Source organism: Anopheles ziemanni, chromosome 2 (genome assembly GCF_943734765.1).
Source record: "Anopheles ziemanni chromosome 2, idAnoZiCoDA_A2_x.2, whole genome shotgun sequence".
In the NCBI taxonomy this organism is placed as follows: Eukaryota; Metazoa; Arthropoda; class Insecta; order Diptera; family Culicidae; genus Anopheles; species Anopheles ziemanni.
Genome location: NC_080705.1, coordinates 158366 through 183843, shown reverse-complemented (window position 1 = coordinate 183843; position 25478 = coordinate 158366). Strand labels below are relative to the sequence as shown.

General features: G+C 38.8%; 6 protein-coding genes across 6 annotated transcripts; 3 read left to right on the top strand and 3 right to left on the bottom strand.

Moving 5' to 3' along the window:
* LOC131285304 (ribosome biogenesis protein WDR12 homolog) lies at window positions 1-1558 on the bottom strand. The gene is made up of 3 exons (XM_058314162.1): window positions 1381-1558; window positions 378-1309; window positions 1-295 (listed from the first exon to the last, which is right to left on the bottom strand). The coding sequence occupies exons 1-3, from the start codon at window positions 1446-1448 to the stop codon at window positions 9-11; spliced, it is 1287 nt and encodes a 428-aa protein (XP_058170145.1). The 5' UTR covers window positions 1449-1558; the 3' UTR covers window positions 1-8.
* A 548-nt stretch (window positions 1559-2106) lies between these two features.
* LOC131285816 (A-kinase anchor protein 10, mitochondrial) lies at window positions 2107-4789 on the top strand. The gene is made up of 3 exons (XM_058314673.1): window positions 2107-2412; window positions 2554-2736; window positions 2813-4789. The coding sequence occupies exons 1-3, from the start codon at window positions 2388-2390 to the stop codon at window positions 4669-4671; spliced, it is 2067 nt and encodes a 688-aa protein (XP_058170656.1). The 5' UTR covers window positions 2107-2387; the 3' UTR covers window positions 4672-4789.
* Window positions 4790-6514: 1725 nt separating this feature from the next.
* LOC131281179 (protein wntless) lies at window positions 6515-8732 on the bottom strand. The gene is made up of 5 exons (XM_058310438.1): window positions 8494-8732; window positions 7512-8386; window positions 7281-7448; window positions 6819-7203; window positions 6515-6756 (listed from the first exon to the last, which is right to left on the bottom strand). The coding sequence occupies exons 1-5, from the start codon at window positions 8597-8599 to the stop codon at window positions 6650-6652; spliced, it is 1641 nt and encodes a 546-aa protein (XP_058166421.1). The 5' UTR covers window positions 8600-8732; the 3' UTR covers window positions 6515-6649.
* Window positions 8733-10140: 1408 nt separating this feature from the next.
* On the top strand, window positions 10141-12387 carry LOC131285469 (ubiA prenyltransferase domain-containing protein 1 homolog). Its single transcript, XM_058314330.1, has 3 exons — window positions 10141-10386; window positions 10474-10748; window positions 10824-12387. Exons 1-3 carry the CDS (start codon window positions 10257-10259, stop codon window positions 11454-11456), a joined length of 1038 nt encoding a protein of 345 aa, XP_058170313.1. The 5' UTR covers window positions 10141-10256; the 3' UTR covers window positions 11457-12387.
* Window positions 12388-14317: 1930 nt separating this feature from the next.
* Window positions 14318-20475, bottom strand: LOC131282848 (protein eyes shut). The gene is made up of 7 exons (XM_058312390.1): window positions 20309-20475; window positions 19578-19726; window positions 17610-19509; window positions 17270-17545; window positions 16669-17192; window positions 14544-16610; window positions 14318-14472 (listed from the first exon to the last, which is right to left on the bottom strand). Exons 1-7 carry the CDS (start codon window positions 20473-20475, stop codon window positions 14318-14320), a joined length of 5238 nt encoding a protein of 1745 aa, XP_058168373.1.
* Window positions 20476-21438: 963 nt separating this feature from the next.
* LOC131281609 (MKRN2 opposite strand protein) lies at window positions 21439-22292 on the top strand. Its single transcript, XM_058310951.1, has 4 exons — window positions 21439-21566; window positions 21631-21708; window positions 21773-22087; window positions 22158-22292. Exons 1-4 carry the CDS (start codon window positions 21439-21441, stop codon window positions 22261-22263), a joined length of 627 nt encoding a protein of 208 aa, XP_058166934.1. The 3' UTR covers window positions 22264-22292.
* Window positions 22293-25478: the final 3186 nt, after the last annotated feature.

Sequence of the window (25478 nt, the reverse complement as noted above, 5' to 3'; positions counted from 1 at the left end):
TCCTAAGTTCAATTAATATTACTGGCGCTGCCAGATATTTTTGATTTGAAGACACGCACTGCATTGTCGGAGCCACCTGATAAGATATACTTTGGATTGGACCAATCACACGCTAAAACTTTGTCCTCATGTCCAATCAACTCGTATATAGGTGCCTTCGGTGAACGATAATCCCATAATTTTACATGGTTATCGTATGCACCGGAAACAAACAAATACTCGTTTGTCGTCGACCAACAACACGTTTGCACCCATTGCGTGTGTCCTAGATAAGTATTTTTAACAAATGTTGCATCTGAAAATAAAGAGTTATCAAAGATGAATTGCTTGTATTTTTATAACATTCCCAATAATACAAAATATAGCATTCAACTTACACTTTGAGCGAGGATCATACAAACGAAGGTTTTTATCAGGTGATGCTGTTACTATCATACCGTTCAATGGTGAGTAGCTCAAATCGAAAAACGATTTATTTCCTGTAAATTCTGTTTTTATACCACCTAGCGTTAGATCCCATATTTTAAGAGTGTGATCCCAAGATGAAGTTACTAATGTCGAATTATCCATCCACTGGACACCGGAAACGAATTCACGATGACCAGCCAACGTAGCTATTGGCGTGCGTACATTTTCTTGCTCTAGTTTAGCCTTCTTACTTGCCGATGGCTCAATTTTGTCTCCTTGTACATCGGTTGACCAAATTTTTAACATTGTATCCATGCTGCCTGTAGCCATCTGTGTTTTAGATGGGTTGACAGCAACACAACCGACGCCTCGTTCATGGCCCTTGCAAACATGCACACATTCAACCGAATTCGCAACGACGTTCCATTCCCATAACATGACATTTTGATCATGGCTAGCACTTGCAAATACTCCCGTTTGATTGTTCAGTGAAATCCAAGCAACTCCCTTCACCGGAGCAACATGGCCTGGAATGGTTAGCGTGTGCTTGCCTTTGGTGTTCCATATGTTCAGTGTATTATCGTACGATCCTGTTAGAATCCAACCATCCTTGGCTTGCACTGCTGAAACCCAATCATCATGAAGCAAACAATCCTGCGGCTCGGGTGCAGGATACCGTTCAACATATTCAAGATCGACGGTATCTTCAAATGAGATTTCTCGTTCTTTTAAATGTTGACCCAAAGGAATCTTCACGAATTCCCCGTTCAAGAGGAAATCAAACTCTACTTTCTCGGTCGACGTACAGCCAGCATCGTTCAGCAATGTGTTTAAAAGCACATTCAATTCTTTGTTTCCAACATTCGCCCGAATCGAGTACGGCACGTCTGGGACTGCGTACCTATTAACAAAACAGCAACATTAAAACGGTCATAACCTCACATGTTAGCTAATGGAACCAGGCATACGTACTGTTTCTGTTTCGTGAACAAATGGATTTGCAGCTGGCCTTCTGTGGCTCCAGTAATAGAAAGCGACATAACGCTCCACTTTGTATCACACAGTGAACCAACAATCTAACAAACTGTTAATAATTAACGTAAAACTCTTTTATCTTGCCGTAGTCAATACCGACCATGCATTTGGCGTACTGTCTTTGACAGCTCAGCATTGACAGCTTGGCTTAGGCCAACTTGACATTTCGACATATGGGTAGTGTTGGTTGGTGCGCAAAAGAGTCACCTAGCTCACTCTGCTCACCTCACTCAGCACTTCCGACCTACCTGAACAAATCGAACTTCGGCGCATGCAATTAAATCGTACGTACCATTTTTTCTGCTAAACTCCTAAACTTTTCCTCGACGGTGTTGGAAAATCAGAAGTTTTGAGGGAAGCCGCTAGGAAGTGTCAAAGATGTTCGTTAAACTAAAGAAGAAGAAGAAGAAGGTTGTAAACAAGAACCACCAGTTGGAAGAAATGTCTCTGAACTGATATAATTCATGATTCAATCTATTTAGAGCAGATTAAACTTTTTATCTTTTATTATTTTATCGTTATTCTGGTAAACTTTTCTTTTATCGTTGACCCGACGATATGAATGCAGTATCAAACATATACATAAAGTAAATCATCATGTCAGTATGACATATGTTGACATTCCTTTATTTATATTTCATCACTACGTTCCTCGTAGTACGTTTACAAGCAGTGAACTGCAATCAAAAGAGAAAGTCCTAAAGTGCATATTCGACAAAACGAAGATCACACTTAATAAGTTGGTGGAAATGATTTTATCACGCCAAGCACAATACATAAATAAAAAATGAGTGACGTAGTTTTTGCGCTCTATCAACTACAAACGATGTTTGCGCAATTTGTTTTGCGTGCTTGATCTACATATAAGAAAACTCCCTTAAAAAGGGCACGAGCGAATCTCCAATGCACGTATCACTTGTGCAGCAGCATCACCATCAGGCGAAATGTTGCAATTTTTAAAGAAGACAGGTTGGTATAGGGATTTTGCAGTCGCTGCGTATAAACAGGCTAGACGCAGTGCGTCCGCTATGCAATTCATAATCAGTGTAGTAGCTCGTTCGTATGGATAACTTGTTTTAGCATATCGTAACATACTTTACTATCGTACAGGTCGGAGGCAATCTGGCGTAGGTAACGGTGACACAGGCAGCACCACAATAACCCTCGTAGGACAGGATTTAATGGCAAAATCCGAGCAAAAAAAATCGGATGATGTCATCGATGATGTTCGATCACCAGAAAACGACGCGGAAGCGCTTTGTTTAGCAGAAAGGAAATGCTTCGAAAAAAGAGGTTTGTGCAAGATCTCACTGGTTGCTTGTGGACCCAGAAAAAGTTAAAGGATTAAAACGCTTTTGAAACATTTCAGACGGTCCTGTACGCGTGTCAAAGCTATCTCGACGAATGGCAGATATTCTAGCTGAACAGAGCTGCATGTTCTACTTTGTTCAGTATATGGAGTCAAAAAAGGGTCTTGCCTTAGTTAAATTCTGGTTGGATATCGAAAGTTTCAAAGCAGCGGCATTTGAAACTGACTGTTCAAAAAAAGCAGGTACTGTTGGATATCATATTCCAACACGATTGCAACGAAGCGTCTCGTCCGACGGTTACGATACTATATCATACCTCAGTGCAGACTGCGACTCACTATCGACAAACTCGTTCTCAGAAAACATATTTGACGATACATACTCGACCGATGACGTGCGAGAGATGGACTCCCGGACGCCACAAACATACCCTTCTATGCCTACAATGGCCCTGCAGGTTGTGCAGGAGGTCGATAATAGAGAAGAAACCTGCACCGTTAGATATAACCGACAACAGCTGATGGTTCAAGAGAAGTTGGTGAAAAAGTTAGAAGTCTGTGATATGGCAATAATGCGGCAATCTTTAACCGATGATGAAAAGAAACAAATGTGTGAAGCCGGAAAGGAAATAGCCGGGGAATCGTCGTCATCAATGGCGCCAAGCGCTAGCGATGTTTTTAACTCATTAATCAACTCTGATGCAGTACGGATCTACAAAAAGTATTTGATTACCAACTCGATACACCATGTAGAAGTGCCAGCCACCATATTGTCCACCATCTCTCTGACTTTGTGCAATGGTGCCTGCAGTGGAATAATTTTCAACGAGTTACAACAGTATCTATTGCAGCAACTAGAACAAAATTATTTGAATCTGTTCTTGGAGAGCTCGTACTATTGCAAATATACGCTAGAGGTGTTGACTAGCGAAAACCTTACTCTCATTGATATTTTGGGCAGTGAAATGGCACTGTTCTACTTTATGGAATATCTTGAACAGCACAAAAAGCGACACTATTTAGAGTGCTACGTGGCAGCGGTGAATTTCAAACGGTCCTTTGAAAATAAAGCCCAAGCTCAAAAGGATGCGGTGGTCCTTTATGAAAAATATTTTTCTCTTCAAGCCACAAGCTCGCTGGGATTAAGCGATAATGTCAGACTCATACTCGAAGAACACATCTGCTCAGCAGATCCTACTAATATAGCCGTCTGTTTCGAGTTGCCGATGCAAATCATAGAGCGTTTCCTTGAGCAACGCTACTTTTCTGGTTTTATCAAATCCACACTATATAGTCGGTTTATCAATGAAATGCTAGGAAAAGTTAAAACAAATTCAAATGTCTGCCATAGCGGATCCCTGGAAAGTAATAGAAACTTCGAATCAAAAGAACTAATTGAACGTAAAGGTCACCGAAAAACTTTGTCGGATGTTTCAAGCGATAGTAGCATTGGTGGAAAGCGAGGAAATGCGAGGACATCCATTTCATCTAAAAACACATTATTGGCAATGTCCGATACAAGCTTACAACGTAATCGGAAACATCTGGTAACTACTACATTGGTAGGTTCCATGAATATGCCTGAATATGGGACAGGTATGTCGGGATCTACCAGTACCATTGATATAATGCAGATCGACTCTCGAGAACTAAATAATCCTGATCTATTATGGCGACGAAATTCTGCTGCGATCGGCTTATCTTTCGGACGAGTTGATGCTCTAGGAAGGTACGAACGAGACTTCGATATTGCAGGACCGCCTTTGAGTGATGATCGGTGGAATCGTAATAAAATTAAAAAGGCAGTTCGCAAGCTGGTAAACCTCCCAGAAGATAAAGCACAGGAAGAATTAGCTTGGCAAGTAGCTGAGATGATTGTCAAAGACATTACTAGTGTTACCATGAACAAAACTACGTGATTAGGAATTATCTCTCTTCTATTTACCGTTAACAGATGAAGTAGTGCATATTAATCAAGCGTATTTAATTATACTTAATGGCGCAATGGCACGTAATCGCATTGCGTATTTCATTGTCCTCCAGTCCTCGATTGATGGGAAATAGGAAATACTGATTTTTTACTCCTGAGGGTTTCTCGGAACTTATAATACATTAGTTTGAAAAGCAATGCAGATTGGTGCTTTTTAAATATTCAAAAAGAGCGGATGTTTATTTTGTAAAAAAACGGTACATACAATTATTGCGAAACGATAACGAGCATAAGAACACTTGGTACATGGGAACACATGACAATGGATAAAAGTATGCTCCATGGTTGTCTCAATGTCTTAAAACCCATTGTAATGTATCGTTTCGCTATTACTAAGTAAAAACAGTTTATTTGTAGGTTTATACTTAATAAATCGAAATAAACACAAATATATATTAAATTGTGATCTACATATTTGGAAAATTAGTTCCGTAGTATTTCCCTACTAGCGTTAGAACAGAACCTTACGAAAAGAATAAAAGTACCAATCATTTTATAAGTCAATAAGAATTGTCGAAGTTGGTATTAAAGATAAAATGACAAACTATTACGTTCAAAGCAGATTCATTATTGTCCAAGTTGTATTCTTATTTCAGCAAAAGGGAACAAAATTGGAAAGCATGTTGAAAAGCGACAAGAGTTGCTCGCTGTAAACAGTACTAACAATACCGTTTCAAGCAAGTATTTTTGTCGTGCGTGTGATTGAAATTAAAGAAAACTATTATTGTGCCTCTGTCTATAACTTAGCAGAATCCAGAAAAAACGAATGAAATCTAATTTCCAGTCCCTTGGTCTATGAAAATGGGCGATCGTTTATTTTAAACCATAGTTAAAATCAAACAAATCCGTATGCGATTCAACCTTAAATGTTGGTAACAATCATGTTGATTTTTATTTTTATAATGTCGCGCGCTCTTTGAATTATTATTTCATGTTATTTTGAAAACGATAACCCCATAAAAAAGATGCAAAAAGTTAAATTAATGGAGTGAATAAATATACTCAGCTGCCCGCATGTTGAGCATTTGATGACCTGAAATGTGTATGATAAAAAAAATGATACTATAACTATATTTTCAATAAATTTATTGCAATCTGATTTTGTTAACATTTCGTAAATTGGCGGGTATTTTAAATTGTCAAGTTTGGCGCCTTATATTGCTTAAGTTTAAGCTGCATGCCTTCATCGCCATTGCTGTACTCAAGATTAAATAGAAGCACTTTAATCAATAATAAATTACCTCCTTTTGTCAAGTTATTGATACACATCATCAAAAAAGATTTTACATAGGTAAGTATCTTTAATTTAACCGCAAATGATACTACAATTTTGGGATTTAGAAGTTTTTAAGGTAATCCTACGCTCCTGTTACTAAAGTGAAAATTTTCATCCCCAAAGTTCAACTCGAAGGCGGCGGCCTCAACATTGACAGAAACTGGTAATTGGTCGTGTGATCACGAAACTCCATACAAAAAAATAGCTAAAACTTAATAGATACAATATGTATATGAAAAATATTTTTAAGGTAAGAGTTTTGTTATAAGTCTTAGCTTAGTCGATTGTGATTTAAATAGCATGTTTCATTTAACACACACATTTTGTTGAGTTTAATAAAGTATGAAATTTAAACCCTACGCTGTATATTTATTATGAATTTGAATATGTTGTTAACTAACATGAACACGTTAATACTGAGATGCTGAAGAAATACACACTTATGATTGAGAATAGATATTTTCTGTACTCGCCTGGCTTACTAATGACTTTGCTATGTATTTGAAAACACAATCTATGTGGCTTCTATAAATTCTTTCATTAAAACGGAAGATCATTAATTAACCGCAACGTATGATAAAGCGATGCTGAAATACATTGCGAATACTGTCCGAAATTGGTTAGTTAAAGTTCAATCCTGCGCTGCTTTACGCGCGAATTGAGTGAGGGAAGAGATTTCACTTGGATTAGAATCTGATGGCAGGTTGCTGAATTCAATCTCTTCACTCATTATGTTTTCTGGAAATAAAACAAATATACGTTTTTAAAAGTGTTATCTCATTCGACATTAAAAAACAAACCTGTAGTTTCATTCGACGGCCACTTCTTGTGACTTGGAGCATACAATACGATGAGCGCAAAGATGTAAATGTTCCACATACCATACACACCGGTAAAAAAAGCTGAAGTGAACTCTATGTCAATATTTTCATCCCACTTCCAACGCCCTTCCGAAACTTGGCCAATGATGAACCCAATAATCGTTAAGGCTGCACAAAGCAAAGTGGCCAGCATTAAGAACTGAAAACGGTAGATGATTCCTTCGTAATGGAGTCTTCGAGCAGATGACATCGACGGAAGTGAGGTTCGCTTGATGTTTATGTTACAAAACACTTTCCAGATCATATAACAAAGAAAGAAAAAGTACAGTGCTGCAGAAATACCAGCCGATATGATGAATCCAAGCTAAACGGGGGAAAATAGAATAATCGTTGAACGATTAGCATTGGACTCTGCAATTATGAAATTGTGTGAATACTCACTGCTACATTAGCTCCAATTTTAGATACCCATATGGAATAAAAAGGATTGCGTAGCTGAATTCCTCGTTCACACAAATCAAATAAAAAAAGAGAAACACAACCAACAACCACGGCACTCAGGTGCTTCCAATATGTTTTTAGGCTTGATTTATCTCCTGTTTCTTGAATCTAAAAAAAAAACAAACAACATAAATCAAAATTGTGCATAAACATTGATAAGCTAATACATACCAGCATATGTTCTCCGGCGAATACCAGCCAAAACGAGAGTAATGCTGCGTAAAATATTCCTTGCCGAATGTCACTCAGTAGCAGCATGAAGGGCATATCAAAGAAAAGTGTAAAATACTCAAGAGGAAGGTTCAAAAAGCTTAATGCACAGCCAAGTGATAATAGCATCACCTCTAGCAAGGCCGGTTTGCGCTGAAGAAGATGTACTCGTTGCCAGAACCAAACCAAAATTAAGCAGATAAACGGTAGGAATGCAGTTTTCAGAGAAACCCATACTTTTGTGAAGCCACCGTTCTGGTAAATTACCGATAGGTGCAAATCTCTAATATGACCAATATCCAGGTTCATTCGAAGGCTGCTATCCACCGGGAGTCGGACATTTAGAAGGTAGAAGTCATGGTGTAACGAACCAAGTTCAAACAATGGAATGGTATTGCAATTGTATAAATAGTCGTCGGTTACATTATTAGCTGTGCAGTCCAAATCTCGTTGCTCCAAGGACGAGGCTAAATATTTCCAATCTTGATCAGAATCACCCTTATTCCGATATGCTAACCGGGCGTCAATCGTAATCTTGGTGTGCGGTGTATGCAACATATTAGCGTCAAAAACAATATCCGTTTGGAGAACACCTATTAAATTTTGCTGCCACCGAGAGTAATCCAGTTGTCGGCCTTCGCGAGGAAGTGGCATTTGAAATACAAATACGATTTGGTTTGCCATCTTCATGTCATCGTTTTCAATATCTAAATGATCCAAACTTCGACATTGGTCCTCGCCCCGTGAATACAGCCATATTGTGGTGTCATTGTGCGATCCGGGGATGTCTTTGCATATAGTTGCAAGAATTGTTTGGACACTAGCTGGTACAGGTGCTGGAAAAAGTAAAAATGTATCATTAAAGAATTAATTGTGATAAATATATATATACATACACAGCGACGCCATATTGAGCACGATTATATCTTCATTTAAGACTTACCTATAAGGCCACCCAGTAAAAAGCAAAGGAACTGCAGCAACAACAGGCACGCTACTAAAATGCTCAACTTTTTTCCACTGAGATTTTCTAATATTGTTCCCGACATTCTGCCGGTAACACGGCACAATTTAACTTTATCTAGGAATCTCGTCGATAATCAAAACAATACAAACTAGGCTTGCTAGCCCACTCCAAGAGACTTGCTTTTATTACCAGGATTGCACCGGCAAAATGGCAGACGCAATAGTTCGGATTTTGTCTTCAAGCAATGAATTAGTGTTGGCGGTAGTGTTGGCAGAATCGGGACTCGGAAGATTCGAAGATTCGATCCCTAGACGGATTCTAAAGATTTGAATCTCATCTGACTCGGGGTTCACACTACAGCGGGACGTCGCCTGACAGGAGCTGAACTCCATATAAAAAAACCTTGCGCGATGTCGCGCGAATCGCGGTAGTTTTTTTTTGCATGGAGTTCAGCGCCTGTCAGGCGACGTCGCGTTACGCGACGGTGCAGTCTGGAAAGCGTGTGACAGATTCTAAAGATCCATGGGATCTCATTTGACGGATTCTAAAGATTTGATTCGATTCTGACTTAATCCTAAACTGTTTGAATCGACTCACAATGATTTGAGTCGAATAAGTCACATTACGAGTCGATCTAGAGACAATTACATTAATGTAATTGATTTAAGTATACTCAAATCGACCGCTGGGTAGAATGTCCAATGGACATAGATTGAGTTTTTTGCGCGATTTGCAAGTTTTGCTGTAGAAAAATTCCTGGAACCTATTTTTTACAAAGAAATACAGTAGAATGTCCATTATCCGAGTTGTTCTACCCAACCAAACCCATATCATCAGGACCAGACTATTTTTACCGAATTTTGAATCGGATTCTGGGGATTCAGATTAGGATAAACAATTTCCAGACCGACATTGATTTGTTTACATGATGATGATGATGATGATGATGATGCTGATGATGATGATGATGATGATGATGATGATAAGTCCCACCACTTAACCCTACATAGGTTTGAGAGGACCCCCCCCTGTACCTTTCTATTGCTGTAATTTTAATCAAGTCGCAAACAAATCAAATCTGAATCGAGTCCTATTCGAATCAAATCTTTGAAATCCGTCTAGGGATTGAATCTTCGAATCTTCCGAATACTGATTCTGCCAACACTAGTTTGCACCTTTCCTACCACGGATGACGTGACAAGTGAGAGCTTGCAGCTGCAAGAAGCAGGCAATCAGCGGCATCGTTTTCTAAACGCAGAAAACGGGATACGTCGATTGTTATTCTCAATCTGGATAACATTCAAAACGAATATTAGTGCGCAAGTTATCAAATGCGAAAGATATCGATGATGATTTGAACTGGGAAACCATCGAACAACAAATCGAAACATAGTGTCGTAGCACCTTTGCTACAAATAACAAAACGAACAGAATCTTGAAAACTTACAATAAAAATAGTGTTCGATAATCTAAACCCGATAATCTGTTCTTCCTGTGCAAGCGATGCGTTGCTTATCGAAAGCGATTGTTTTAGGAACAAATTAGAGCGTGAAAAACATTTGCTATGCTGTAGAATGACGATATGCATGTGCAAACCATTATAGCAAGAAGCAAAACAGGAGCCGGTTATAATTAGACATAACAGTTTTTGCGCACCAAAACGCATTTTCGCGGTGTAGAATACATCAACGAGTGAACTGCGGTTGTTCAATCATTATAGGGGGAAAACATATCAAAAGATGGCACAAATTGATTTAAATGGAAGCAAATCGACACTAAATCAACCAGCAGCACTAGGGTCAACCACTTTCCTCAATGAGAGGTCCAAACATGATTGGAGGGAACCGGTAGAGCGGCAACGTAACGAAGGTAGGTTTGAAGGATTGTTAATGAAGCTACCTTCCTCTTATGTTCTATATAATAAAAAACATATTTTTACATATTTTTTTGTTGCAGCTCCCTTGATGAAGATTAAAACGTATTTATCCGCACTTCGACCTTGGTCTTTATCGGCCAGTCTAGTACCCACGTTGCTGGGAACGACTCTCGCAGTACGTGTCCAAGGGTTCCAGGAGTTTAATTTTTTGACTTTCATCTGCACCGTCCTGACCGCTGTATCAGTGCATTGCGCCGGAAATGTAGTGAATACGTACTATGATTTTGTCAAAGGTATCGACGATCGCAAATCAGACGATAGAACATTAGTTGACCATATTCTCAGTAAGGATGAGGTAGAGACGAAAATGCGATGGCACTGAATAAGTTATTAATGAACTTGCTACTAATTTTTTATTTTTATTCCTTAGGTGGTTACTCTGGGGGTCCTATTGTACGGTGCTGGCTGTGCCGGCTTCGCATTGTTGTTGTATCTTTCACCAGCTAAATTGGAACATTTGGCACTGGTATACTTTGGTGGAATGTCATCTAGTTTCCTGTACACTGGAGGAATTGGTTTAAAGTACATAGCGCTCGGTGATGTGCTGATATTGGTCATCTTTGGTCCTATTTCGGTGTTATTTTCATACATGGCACAAACTGGTTACATAGAATGGGCTACGATTTTCTACGCAATTCCACTTGCACTCAACACGGAAGCAATCCTGCACAGCAATAACACACGAGACGCCGAATCGGACAAAAAGGTTGGCATCGTAACTCTGGCAATCCTGATCGGAAAAACCTGCTCGCATGTTCTATACGCCCTGCTGCTATTCACGCCGTATGTGATTTTCGTGGTACTTAGTATGAAATACTCAGGTCTATTCTTGTTGCCTATGGTAACCCTTAAACAGGCTTTTGACATAGAACGTCAGTTTCGCAATGAAAGCACACTGCAAAAGGTACCACGTGAAACAGCGAAACTTAACTTGTTTTTTGGTATTCTTTATGTGGTGGCTTGCTTTTTAGCCCCGCAATTGCCTTTCATTACGCGCAATTAAGAAGCGTTTCACTATTAATCGATCTTCCAATATCAATGGAGATACCTAGCTTATGCCTAGTTAATGTTTTCTCAACCCCCTGTTAGTAATTCTGTGTATTTGTGCTCTTGCTACTGGCTAGAGTGTCATCTTTATAGCTAGTATGTTTAATATTAGTTGCTATTTATTCTTTAAAAACGCAAAATATGCTATCAATTGAAAAGGAAAAACATATTGAGAAATACTTTGTACTTGTTAACGTGAGGCATTCGTAATACATACCACGCTTACTTGGAGTAATGAAGTGACTATGCTTTATATAATAGTTTGCTCATACAGAAATATGCATTCAAACAGTCAGGTTATGCCTTTCTTAGTATTTCACATGTTAAATAGCAATATTCAGTTTAATTTGGTTTTGTTTATACTCATTATAAATTTCTCCAACACGTTTTAGTTAGACTTTGTAGTGTTGCTGAACGATATACTTGACGCATAACCCGATATCAAACTACCCCCTTCAAAAGAATTCTCTTTTAGCCGCATGTGTGTGTTCAAGTCTTTTTTAATTAAACAATTATTCCATCTTTAAGACCGATACTTAATTAAATTGATAGAGAGAGATATATTTGGTCAACTTATATGACGAGTGTGTTTTACCGGTATCAAAAGAATCATTAAGTAATTGAACATTTCGAGAGATTTGACCAGAGATAAGATTCGGATTCTAAAATTTAAAGGTGAATTTTTTTTTATAATATTGTCGATCCCATCGTATGTGAGAATGTAAGTCTAGTTCTAACAATCTCAGAATAGCTCTGGTATCAACGAAATAAATAGAGCATAGTAATATAAGCAAGACAATAATAAGCCATTTGAAGGAATATAAAACAATAGAGCTCGAATCTTATGATTTGATTAATGCTGTATTGCAAATTTAATTAATGCAAGTGAATTTCGGCGTAACAAGTGAAATTATGCAAAGAAAAAGTCTATAATAATGTTTTTACTATATGTACCAAAAATGGGGAACATATGTTATCATTTAGTGTCACTGTTATCGTTGAACTGGTAAATATAGTGGAAGAAGTAGAAGTAAGAAAGTAAAGCAAGGGATTTTTTCAGCTCTTCATTATTCGTTTGCAAATAATGTCCATTTCTTATAAGCTCTAATAATAATATTGGATCGATGGACCGTTTCCCAAATATAATGTGGCAATTCTTTAACATTGTGATAATTTTCCATGTACAGCTTTTCTTCGGTGTTCTGGTACATATAGTGAGAGTATGAAATGAATTAACCTTCACCTGTTCAACCAAAGTTACCTACGTTAACGTTCAACCGGGCTACCTGGGTAGCCCATACATTTTGTAAGAAGATTCCGTTTTTTGTATCGATCGATTTGAAATGTTCGGTGAAAATACTTGAGTTTTTCTAAATATTGTATAATTTTTATAATTTAAAAAAATCATTGAGTATATTATTTTGAGGTTCCAAAAAATTTCACCCTATACATCTCCAACCCAAAGCTGTGTTGAAGTGCAACAGACCCTACAGTTGAAAGACGAAGTGATTGAAAGTCTATTAATTTTATTAGGGGTTTTTTTTGGAATTAATATTCCTAGCCATTCTAAAAGTTTCATGTCGATACGACAATCCTATCAAAAGTTATTTTAAAATAAGCCTCCAAAAACGACCCGGGTAGGAATATATATTTGAATGTTTAGAGACGAATGACCGAATAGGTCAAAGTCTCTAAAATTAAAAAAAAAATATTTGAACGTTTTCAGGTGAACGATTGACCTTATAGGATTTACCATAAAGGTGAGTAACTCCGACGGAATCGAAATGAAACAGCTCCCCCGTGAGTACAATCGTGATCGTCCTGGGGACTACTCGCAGCATCGAGATCGCCTTTGAATCATTTCAATAATTGATTGCCTAATTGTTACACGCTTTCTAGCGTTACATGCAAAAAAAACCTAGCGCGATTCGCGCGACATCGCGCAAGGTTTTTTTATATGGAGTTCTGCTCCTGTCAGGCGACGTCGCGCTGTAGTGTTGACCCCGAGTATGGATTTCAGCGCCTGTCAGGCGACGTCGCGATGTACTGTGGACCCCGAGTTACTTTAACAAATGATATGAGAAATCGGCAAGTTAGATAAGCATGCATGATACGACGGATTGGGACTCGAATTCGTAGATCCGGATCTCAGAATGGATTTGAATCGAAAGACTCGAATCCCTGCAGGGATTCAATTTTCCCACCGCTAGTCCAAACCGACGCGAACACAATACCGCTGTTTGACAAATGAGTTGAATAGAGTGTAAAAAGAAAAACATTCGAATAAATAATAACCAAAAACATTCCTCATCTATGTTGATAGTGTGTAATGATATTTACTCAATCGTTCTTAAGAATGATTATCCAATCATTCTAGTTTGTGCACTTTCGTTTGCATTATAGACCGCAATACTGATGTCATTTGTCGCATCTGTGTATAAAGGATTCTTAAAAGTTTTATTGAACTACCTAGTAAAAGGAATTTTCTAAGTTACATACCAATTCCATGCTTATCAAAAGTATATCAATCTGTGCGAATCGCGATCTAAAACGGTGTGATGGTCTGATATACAAATTGGTATAGGATTTCAGAGAAAGTAAGATATTTGTTGTTTCGTATTCGTGTCAAAATGCGAATAATTTGGTGTTGGAGTTGTTAAAGTTATGTGAATGTTATTTTTATTCTACATTTTCTATACAGCTTTAGCAACAATGTTGCTTCAGGCAGTTTTTGTTCAAGCACTTTAGTTACCTCTTGGATTACTATGAAATGCTTGTTTTTTTTATTTTAGCTACACGCGTCTTGATCGAGATTTCTTAAACCACACACTCTTTTATATTCGCTCCTTCGAACGAAGTAGCATCTAATTGGTCCATCCGTTTACCCAAGAAGATATGCTGAATGCATCCGCTGAATGATCTGACAAAGTTGCCATGCGTACGATTGTATATGTTTTCATCTGGAAATCCTCCTGCAAAAGTAAGATTGAAATATTAATTTCAGCATATGCTTACATCCTGGTTAATTATTATAATAACTCACCAATATATGTAATTTCATTTGAGTTTATCTGTGTTTCAAATGTGGGCCGTAGATAAGGTGAAATGGTGGTTTGGAGTAATCCGGAAAAAAGTACGATGCCATCGACAGAGAAATTAATTTGATTAGCATTCGTCATTAACATTACGTTATGCCAATCTCCATCGGTCACATATATTCTCCGAACATCATCTAATTTCTTGCTGCCTTCCGCTTTCATGGGTATATTACTAACAATGACAAGAAATCCGTCGCGGATGCCAATGCCAATGTAGCCTCCTGTTATATCCGTGGTCCACAATAAGAGACCGTCTTCCAGGGTGGATATGTTGAAGGAAATTTGTAGTTCTAACCATGGCTTTGCTCCCTCTATGTTGCTTTCATCATTTCGTTTGTCTTTCATTTTTAATTTTTGAGAGGGTATTAGGATGTAGCTTCGATGGTTGAATCCAATCGATGAGTATTTCGACGTTGCTATTTCGCAATAGTGTCCGGTCCAGCCAACACCGCAGCTACAAAGACCATTTTTCATGCATTGTCCATTATTATGGCACTGTACAACCTCACAAGATTCCTGAATGTCACACATGGTACCCTTGGAGTGCTCTGGACATTTGCAATGAGGTTGAAAATGCTCATCCAACCAGCACAAACCTCCATACGCACAAATGTCCCCACCACAAGGCGTTCCATCGCAATCCTCAATATTTCGAGACGCGATGATCGAGCTCTCATTTAGGACCATCCGAGTTCCATTAAGAATAACACCTCTGACACACCCCCTAAAGGGGACGGGATAGCCTGATATTGCATTGTATGGAAGCTTGGAAAGATCGGGCATTCCTCCAAGGTAGACCTCAGAAGTGGGATCCACATACTCGTCCTGAACTGATCCAACAATAGAAGTACCTTTTCCCTCCACCCACAGAGTGAGTCGTTTGCCAAATTTTACCACCCGAATTGTGTGCCATTCACCGATCGCCATGACATGATTGCTTCGCACTACGGAAGTCTGTAATCGACTAGATGATACGCGATATTCGACTACGCCTCCCTGCAGACTAAGGCTGATGAAGCCTTTTTGTTGCGCATTTGAATCAAACGTTCGCAAGAATAGAATAAGTCCCTTTTCGGTTAGTGGACGTAGTTGAAGCTCTATTGATATTTGTCTCATTGTGAGTTGGCGATAGTTTTCTGAGCGCGCTACAAGGGCATGATCTCCGTCTGATTCGCTGATATTTGGTGTACGTAGTACTTTCAGTACATCATTAATTTTGTCCAATTCGTGAATGGATTTGAGCAGTATAGAGTGATTGTGCGGAATTGCATGCGAATGATGAACAATCTTTTCGTAGTGTACCTCATTTTCCTGATAATAGGCACTGGATATTTGGTTTGATGGCCATCGTAGCGCAAGGTATGATCTTCTCCCGGAGAAAGAAACGTCACTTAAGTATTTTAGATTTACTTCACAACGCTTGCCAGTTTTCCCAAATGGACAATCGCATTCAAAACCAGTAATCAACGGAAAACAACTTGAATCTGATCCGACACACTTGTTGATGCTCACGTCACATGGGTTGAGTTTCTGGGAACACAGAATGCCATTCCATTCTTCTTGACAAATGCACGTGAATGTAGATCCGTGCTGCAGGCATGCCCCATTATTCTGGCACGAATACCGATGGCACTCTTTTGTACCGCACTGACCAACGCTTCTTCCTCGCATTCCGCCGATGTGCTGCAGTGGAATGTTCAATGGTCCTGCTATAAGCCGGAAATCAAATAGACATCCTTGAAATCCTGAATGTAATGGTAGGTCGTGTGGTAAACTGGAAAAGTTCACGCGTTCATGCCCACCTATAAATAACTGTGGCATTACATTTAACTTAGTGCTACTGCCGGGAGAATTGCCCGTAATATTCATTTTGCCATCAACTGTAAGCCAAGTGGTTCTTCCATTTCGACCTACTTGTATCATTGTGGGTCGAGTGGGTTGAACTTGTATTGGTCTCCGGGTAAAAATTCTCCGTGGCCCGCTTCCTAAATTCCATGTTACGAGAATGAAACCTAGAATAAAAAAAAAAATTTTACACATTGAATAAAACATTGTCGCAGGTATTATTACCTTGTATAAAACTTATTGCAAAATGTTCACTTTGATCCTGGTGATCGTTCGACTGTCCGATGAATGCGAGAAGAGCAATTTGCGACATGGTTGTTGGTATGATCTTAAAACTGAACTCAAACCGATCTTCGAGAGGAAAAGCTATCGGATATGCTACAAACGAGCTGATGCCTTTTATACTGCCGAAGAAAGAGGGCTGCAGAATGTCCAGATCATGTTCACACAAATGTCCGTGCTTACCGTAAGGACACATGCATAAATAACCAGTTTCCGGAAATGGTACGCATGTGCCACCGAATTGGCATGGATTGTTGTCGCAGATAGATCGTTCGCAAGTTTGCCCCATATAACCAAAAGGACATTTGCAGCTCCATGTTCCTAGTACGTTTTCTCGGGGAGCTATGCCAAGATGTATTTCGGGACCGTAATTATCATCTTCCATGCATACTGCTCCATTACGACAAGGGCTTGATAGGCATGCGAGTGACTTGCATTCATATATTTTGTTTGCGTCTTCGGCATTGCTAAGAAACGAAAATATTATATTAGCAAGTTTTTTTTCTTCTGGTTCTCAGTAATTATTGGTTTCTAACTAACTTACTCAAATACAGCTACCGGTAAATTATTAATTTCAAGATCATAAATACATCCGGTGAATCCATAATAGCGCGATATATTGTGACTCAGAGTATACATTGTTTTAAATGGCCGTCCTCCTAAATGTAGCCAAGTTTGCCTTATCGAAGCTAAAGCATTGGCGTGTCCGTTTTGCAAAATTCTTTTGGAGAGCCAGGTTGGTTGTTCACCACTCATTGCAAGTGTGTCGTTTACGTGCAATGAAGCGTTGCAATGACTGTATCGTTCATTAAAGTTTAATCTAGAAGAAGAAAAAAACTTGAATAATATTACCTGTAATCCTAAGAAGTATGTTTTAAACTTACTGTACTTTAATATTTAACTCGGAACCATTACTAACTATTCCTTCGATTTCACTTAGAAGCATTGTTTGCAAGCCACAGGAAAACTGGAATTGTAGCAATCCATTGCGTAAAAATAACGCAACATAATGGTATCCTTCTTCACTCTCAGCACTTGCCAGCATGATCAACCCCTCGTGTGAAGTAAACTTTGCATTAAATCGCACTGTTATAGCTGCTGCTTGTTCGAAGACAACTGCATTGGATGGAGCAGTGTAAATTGAATTGTTGTTTTTGTAAATAATATGACGAACGAATGAATCTTTTGAAAAAGCTGCATTTAGTATTTTTATGGGTATGTCGCAAAATGCACCGACATACTTAAAAGTGCAGTGACAGCGAACGCCATGTGGACTTGCTGTACAAATACCACCATTTTTACATACACCCAAGTCACACTTTTCTATAGTTTCAGGAGATCGAGTCGTTAACGGCGGTAAAATGGTGCCTGTTGATACTACACTTCCACCGACATTTTCCACAAAATCCGTAGTTGATACAACGGGTGTGCTTGATTCTTGCTGCACGCTTATTCCGGTAGTAAGAATTCCGTAATTCGTTTCTTGATCTTCACCTTGCAAGGAAGGGGAGCTCGGAATTTTGTCAATTGGAGTTTCCGTGAAAAATAAAGTTATGACGGGTACAGTTGTAGTCTCCTTAGGGACACCTTCTGATGTATCTAGCGTATCCGTATATGGAGAGATTGTTATTTCTGAGGGAATGTTAGTCGTATAGCCCAGTGAGCCATCAGTCGAAGTTTGTTTTGCTATAAAGTCTGTAGTTGTTACACCTATTGTTGTGCGGTCTCCATCAATTTCCTGTTCAATGGTAGCCGAGGATGGTGGGATGGTAGAAATATTTTGATTTTGTTTGTCGACATTTGACTTCGGAATGTAAGTGGTTATTTCTCCGGATGTTGTACTGTAATACGGAAAACTGCCAGTTGCACTGTCGTCAATGAAAGTTGTTATGTGCGGAGTTTCAGGAGTTGTGGAGAGAATATCGCCATTATATGTTTTTTTTTGTGTTACGATAGAATTATCATTTGCCGTTTGCAAATGCGAGTCAGTGTAATCAACCGCATGTGTAACTGATGGCGAAACAGAAATGTTGTCGGATGATGGGTATATATCATTTTCCCCCGGAGTAGTTTCCATTGAAGAAAAAAACATTTCGATTGTCGCCGACGAAGATGTAGTTTCAACAAACGGTAATGTGAAATTACAATCCATGGTTACTTTGCCTCCTTCTTCTTCCAGTATGAGACACTCGCAGCTTTCTCCAGAAAAATTTGGGGCACATGTGCAGTAATACTCATCTACTCCGTCGATACAAGTTCCGCCATTGCCGCACCGTTCTACTTCCAGCTGGCATTCGTCGTATTGTAACTCACATCGTTCGCCGTGGTAATCTGGCACGCAGTAACACGTTGGAGACTCCTCTTCTATTAGACATAAAGCCTGATTCGCACAGGGAGAATCTGTACAGAGCATAATTTCTTCTTCACAATTCGCTCCGCTAAATCCCATAGAGCAAGCACAGACGTATGAAGCAAATTTATCTATACAAATTGCTCCATTCTGGCATGGTGCCGATGCACATTCATTGATTTCTGAATCGCAGTACTGCCCTTCATACCCTTCGGTGCAACGACAGGAGTACTCCAAGCCAGGCCCCTCAATGCAACTAGCTCCATTGTGGCAACGGTTCCCTGCATTGCAAACTGCAACGTCTATTTCGCAGAAATCACCTTCAAAACCATGAGCACAGCTACAGTAGAACGCGTTTTCCTTGTCATGGCATAAACCTCCATTTTGGCATGGGTTTGATTGGCATTCGTTGAAATTTTCTTCACAGTGCAATCCTTTAATAGAGAGGAGCAAAACAGTATGTTAGACAAATGAAAAGCTTCATCTGTAATTTTTCAACTACCTAAAAAACCATCCGGGCAGCTACAGTTGTACGATGCTACTCCGTCTATACATGTGCCACCATTTAGGCATGGGCTAGACCAACACTCGTCCCAGTTTGTTTGACAATGCACACCTGTATATCCGTCAATGCAATAGCAAGAGTATGTACTGTAGAATAAAACAACATTTATTGCAAACAATAGTGTAGGAACGGCATACCATTATAAAACAAATTGAACAAAAATGCAAATAACATACCAAACACTATATAAATGCCAAAAAATAAGGTTATGATGTGGGACTCCTCAAAATGTATGGTCTTCGCATATCTCCTGGATACGCGACCATTTGCGCCTAACAAACCAGTAATAACAAAAAAAAAAGGAAGACATGAAAATAATCTACGGTTTTCGATGTTATCATTGACACTATTAAGCGTAATAATGTCCAAAACTTCATATCAGCTAAATATTATACACATTGACTTGTAATTGTTGACTAGTTCGACATCTAATTCGCGGTTGATAAAAAGGTGAATTTAATTAAAAGTAGTACGGATACATCAGTATCGATTATACAGCTCGCTGACATGGTATCACATTACCTTTTGAAAAGAAAATTTAAAATTCAACCATTTTTGTTCTAGGTAAAGAATCTCAAAATAAACAAATATTTTTAGTTTTTAGAAGGTGTCGGAAGAAATGCATCCGAGTAATATCGATGTTTGACTATACATTACGCATAAGTTACCTGTTAAGATCATCGATGCAGACACCATAAACACAAGGGTTACTGAGACAGGCTATTCCAGCGTTGGAAAAGTGAACTACAGAAGCGGTAGTTACACAGAACACTAGCTTTACGAAATACCAGCCGCGTCGGGTCCTTTCCGTGGAGCATGAGTCAACTCTTGGCATTTTTAGATTATTCATGAAGAAATTTACTGCTATTGGTAGGAGGATTGATGATGGCTACTCAAACAACCTGTACAATTTGCTAGTCCCGTTTTACTATCCTGTTTTAACAGTGTCACATACACCACAAGATCTATGGCTCTTCCGAAACAAACGTCTTTAACTTAAAAACTTATACGGACGTAAGTCTGACATTACTTTCATAGTATCCACGAATGAAACGAAATTGATCGAATTTAATTCACTTTCTTATGCTCCTCGGCAATTTACGGCAAAACAGTACTATTTACGATCCAAAAGCAACCACTGTATAAGTTAGTTTGGTGTGAATGCTTCAAATCTTACGTTGAATGTATCTATTCAAGAGTTTTATTCGGTATTGCCCTCACCGCTCTTATATATTTGGTTACCTACAAGCAACATATTCTTGTATCGCAACGTGTAACACAGGGACACGAGTTTGGTTGGCATGGTGATGAAATATAACAACCAACTTCAGCTGATTGGAGCTTTTCAACACATCTGGAATATTCATGGTTTTTCTCAATATCCTATAAAGCTTATCCACCGATTAAAAATGTTTGTATTGCATTTTAATGATTCGATTGGAACAAGTAAAAAACAAGTAGACCAAATATATAAACTATGTTTGGTTCGAAGGTAACGTCCAGCGATAAAATAATGTGAAAGTAACTGAGTTAATAAAAACTCAAATTTCTGGAAGACCACGGATTTAGTACTTTCTACATTCACGTCCTGTACAATTCCATTCTACAAATGCTCTATAAGGTTGTGTGGAAATATTTATTTTTTCGAATTCTCCATGTCAAAAATCTAGCATAGGGAAAAACTAGTCCGTAAAATCTATGCTGACGTTAAAAAATAAATATATGTGAGCATTGACTTTGCGACAGCCGCACTTTTCACTAATTATTATCTTTTCGCCCATTTCTATTTCTTAGAACTATGTCTTTCTACCGAGATGTAATATGTTTCAAACATTGTGGGAAATCGATTTTTACTCATGATATAGCAACGACTTGTCCTTTATGCCATACACCATTAGGTAGCAGTTTGACCAGTATTCCATTAATGTAAGTATTTAATAAATAATTTGGGAATGCGCGAGAAGTTTATTAGTTTTCTCCCCTCTTCTAGGCTACCATATCCTTTCGTAAAAGCCTGTCAATACCCTTGTTCAGTGGTTTTACGCCCTTCAGACGGCGATTTTTTGAGGTAACTATGAAAATGTTGCATTTTTCTCTCGAGCTTTATGCTATAAATCTGGCATATCTTGTAGGTTCTTTGTTAATCAGCAAAATTTGCATATTGGATTAACTGCCTCCGATGGATCTATTTTTGAGTACGATCTGAATGGTTTAAAACACACGGCAACGAAAAATAATGGTAATGTCGTTTGGAATCAGTGTATATTAATCGCACAAGTTTCTCTACCGTGGTATGACAAATGGGACAATTTACTGCAACAATTTTTCGAAAGCACCCAATGGAAAAAAGAAGACTATCACGAACAATCGCACAATTGTTATACCTTTATTTTGAGTTTTCTTGAAAAGCTCGAGCATGACGAACTGTCCTGCTTCTGCCTTGATAAGTGAGTTTTTATATGCCTTTAGCATGTTAAGTTTACTCAAATTTTATGTGGTTATATTCTTTCTTTACAGGGTTTCATTCAGCCAAAACTTTATCGTTCCAAAAACACAAAATGCTGCGAAATACATCACTATCCATCGAAAATTGAACTCTTGTAATTATTGGATTGATAAATAAATATATAAATGTAAAAATATCGAATGAATGCAAAGCGCATCTACCTTTTAACGGTGATATTTAAACGTGTTTCAAATACAGTAACTCGGGGTCCACACTACAGCGCGACGTCCCGTCGCGAAACGCGACGTCGCCTGACAGGCGGCCGAACTCCATACAAAAAAAATGTCGCACAAATCGCGCTAGTGTAGAAATAGCGAAAAACGCGACGTCGCGATAGCTCTTGTCAAATGTCAATTCGAAACGAAAACAAACCGACAGCTGGACAAAACGTAAATAAACCGAATCACAAACGCGATCAAAACGAGCAATATTCTTCACGAAACATGGGTTTTTTCGTTGTACTTCTTATTTTTAGGCTTCACAAATGTAATTCAGTTATCAAACTCCGTGTTAATTGATATTTTTACTAAAGTTTTTTCGGGTGCCGAAACGTAAACAAACTGCTCTTCAACAAGTAGGAGATGATGTGGAAATATATACTTCCTACGGCGGGCCAAAATATCGTCGTTGTTTGTTTAAGTTTGTTTTCTCAGTTAATTTCAAATGTGCAAGCGCCAAACTCACTCAGGGTGCATAAAATACGTAGCTAAACAAATATCATGCATTACTACCTCAAAATTCAATAAAAAATTTTAGCCAAGTTTGCGCCCCAATGTGATACATATTTCCACATACTCTCCTACCTCTGTCGCGCTTGGCTTGCGCGATTGTTCTGCCGAAACTGGGCTACTTTTGAAACGGGACGTCGCGCTGCAGTGTGGACCCCGAGTCGCCTGACTCGGGGTCCACACTACAGCGCGACGTCGCCTGACAGGAGCGGAACTCCATATAAAAAAAACCTTGCGCGATCTCTGCACCGTCGCGCGAATCGCGCTAGGTTTTTTTTGCATGGTGTTGTGCGCCTGTCAGGCGACGTCGCGTTACGCGACGGTGCAGTCTGGAAAGCGTGCACAGTTTTATCGTATTGCGCGGCCGTCAAAATTTGCCCCCATACAACAGTCCGCGTCCGCATTTCAACAGTAGTCAAACGCGATTTAGTCATCATGCGCCGCGTACCACCGTTGATACTCGCGTTTCCACCGTTATAGCGTGCCATTGCACAGAAGTCGGGCGCGGTTCCACCCTAAGTGAAAACGGGTGTAATTCAGGTCTTTGCAGTTTAAAACTGCGTTTAACAAATTTCATTCTACCAAAACAAAGCAAAATTGACTTATCAGAACTCAAGCAACAACGCTAAACGCTATTGCGAATTCGCGTATAACGAGTATAGCGTACTGCGGGGACCTACTGTACTTGGTTCGAGTCGGTCATACTGTCGTCACTCACATATTCGTTGGTTTCTCCTAGTTTCTCACGCACACAAATGCAGTAAGAAATGCTTGACAAAGCTCTCATCAGGCTCGCAAAGTCATTTATGCGAGTCAGTAGCCCGTCCCTCTTCTGCTCAATCGTTTCTGACCAGTAGGACTATCGAGTATGACAGTGAAATCAGTCGTCATAATTTTCGTTTTTGGTGCAAGTTACAATCGTGATTAAAGGTGCGTTTCTCTCCTTGGAGTATGTATTTCGTTGAAGTATTTTGTTCTTGCCATATAATTCACTGATGATTGCTATTTGAACATCAAAGTAAGCCAAACGCGATCAGTGTATTGTGTAGTGTTGGAAGGTTCGAGGCTAAAATCTAACACTAGGTTCCGCCTCCCATGAATTGTTTGCCTTAGATAGCGATGTACGTGTGCTTACGTGTCCGTGCTTCTGGAATTTGGAATTAAAATATATGGTTCACCAATTGACGATGGAAGATAGTTGTTTCGAATAATTCTAAGGTTGCTACTTCGTAAAATATGATTCAACCTGTATATGTATCCAGGTTACTGTTAGGAGTGTAGTACGACAGGTATTCCAGACAAAACTGAGCCTCAAAGGCATGCAGTTTCTTAAGCATCAATGAGTGGAAGCTGTTTTGAAATAATTTAATTGCGTTAATTCTGTTACAACCGGTGGAACAAAGAGAAACCGTTTTCGTAGCATTCTGATAATGTTTGCTTCCTTCTACGTCCATCAAAGACGGGTGCGGCAGAACAGCTTTCTGCTGGAATGAAAAATTTTGCTTGAAAAAAGCGATAAACATTCCCAAGAGAGTGTTTCATTGTGTTTGTGTTTCGCCAGAGCTGTGTCATCGAGCATTGCATTGCAGAGTATAGAAAGAAGAACATCGACTAACGGGGGTTTTACAGATCAGAAATATGTTCCGTTTTATTCAACTTCCGTAACACATACGTACTTGTGGGGTCAGATTCGTAAGATAAATTCTACGGCTGAAATGACATGCAAGTAGGATTCCTTTTATTAAATGCATGAACAGTCGTGAGAAAACTAACAGCAACCTGAGAACAAAGTATCGAATCCTCTCAAAGAGAGAAATTGCGAACAAAGAGCAAACCAATCACGAGAGAAAAAGCAATGGTGATGTATAAAGTATGTATTTTAAAGTCAGTTTAATAGGAGATACTCGTTGTTCAGCGTTCAAAATTATTGTTGGAAATTCTCATCAACCCCAGTTTACTGCGTGGTGAGAGTTAGTAATTTATAATTGTAAGTAGTAGTCAGCTACTGATTGTGCAAAATGGGAGATGAATTGAAAGACTGTTGCTCTTATTTATGAACACCAGCGTATATTTGACATCTACTATACGCACACTAATAACCACAGTTGAATTTATGCTTCCAGCAGCATGCAAGATTTTCCCTTTCGGTTAAATCAATTCAAGAGGATGCTAAAATTCAAACGCTAAATTTGTTCCATCATCATCGTGCTTGCGAAAACATGTAAGGCATATTTTAAAGTGCCTTAAATTGTAAACTCTGTTAACATTGGCCATCACTGATATACAAGCAAATGGGCTGGAGAAGTATAAGGTACAAGTTCAGATTACTACGGCAGAGCTATGGTGATTTAAATATAAAGAAAAACAAATCCTGATTATTGATCATTGATTACTCATCATTGAATGAAAGTATTAAGGAGTAAACATAAGAGTAAACAAAAAAATGCCATAAGAAAGCCGGGAATAAGCAACAACAAACCAATGAGGGAGAATGTATGCAATGTAATAACATTTTTTGTTCCTTATTAAATTAAAGACATAAAGTGTTGGAATCTTTTTCTGGATTCTGAGTACATAGTAGCATGTATGTAAGTGGCTCGGCTA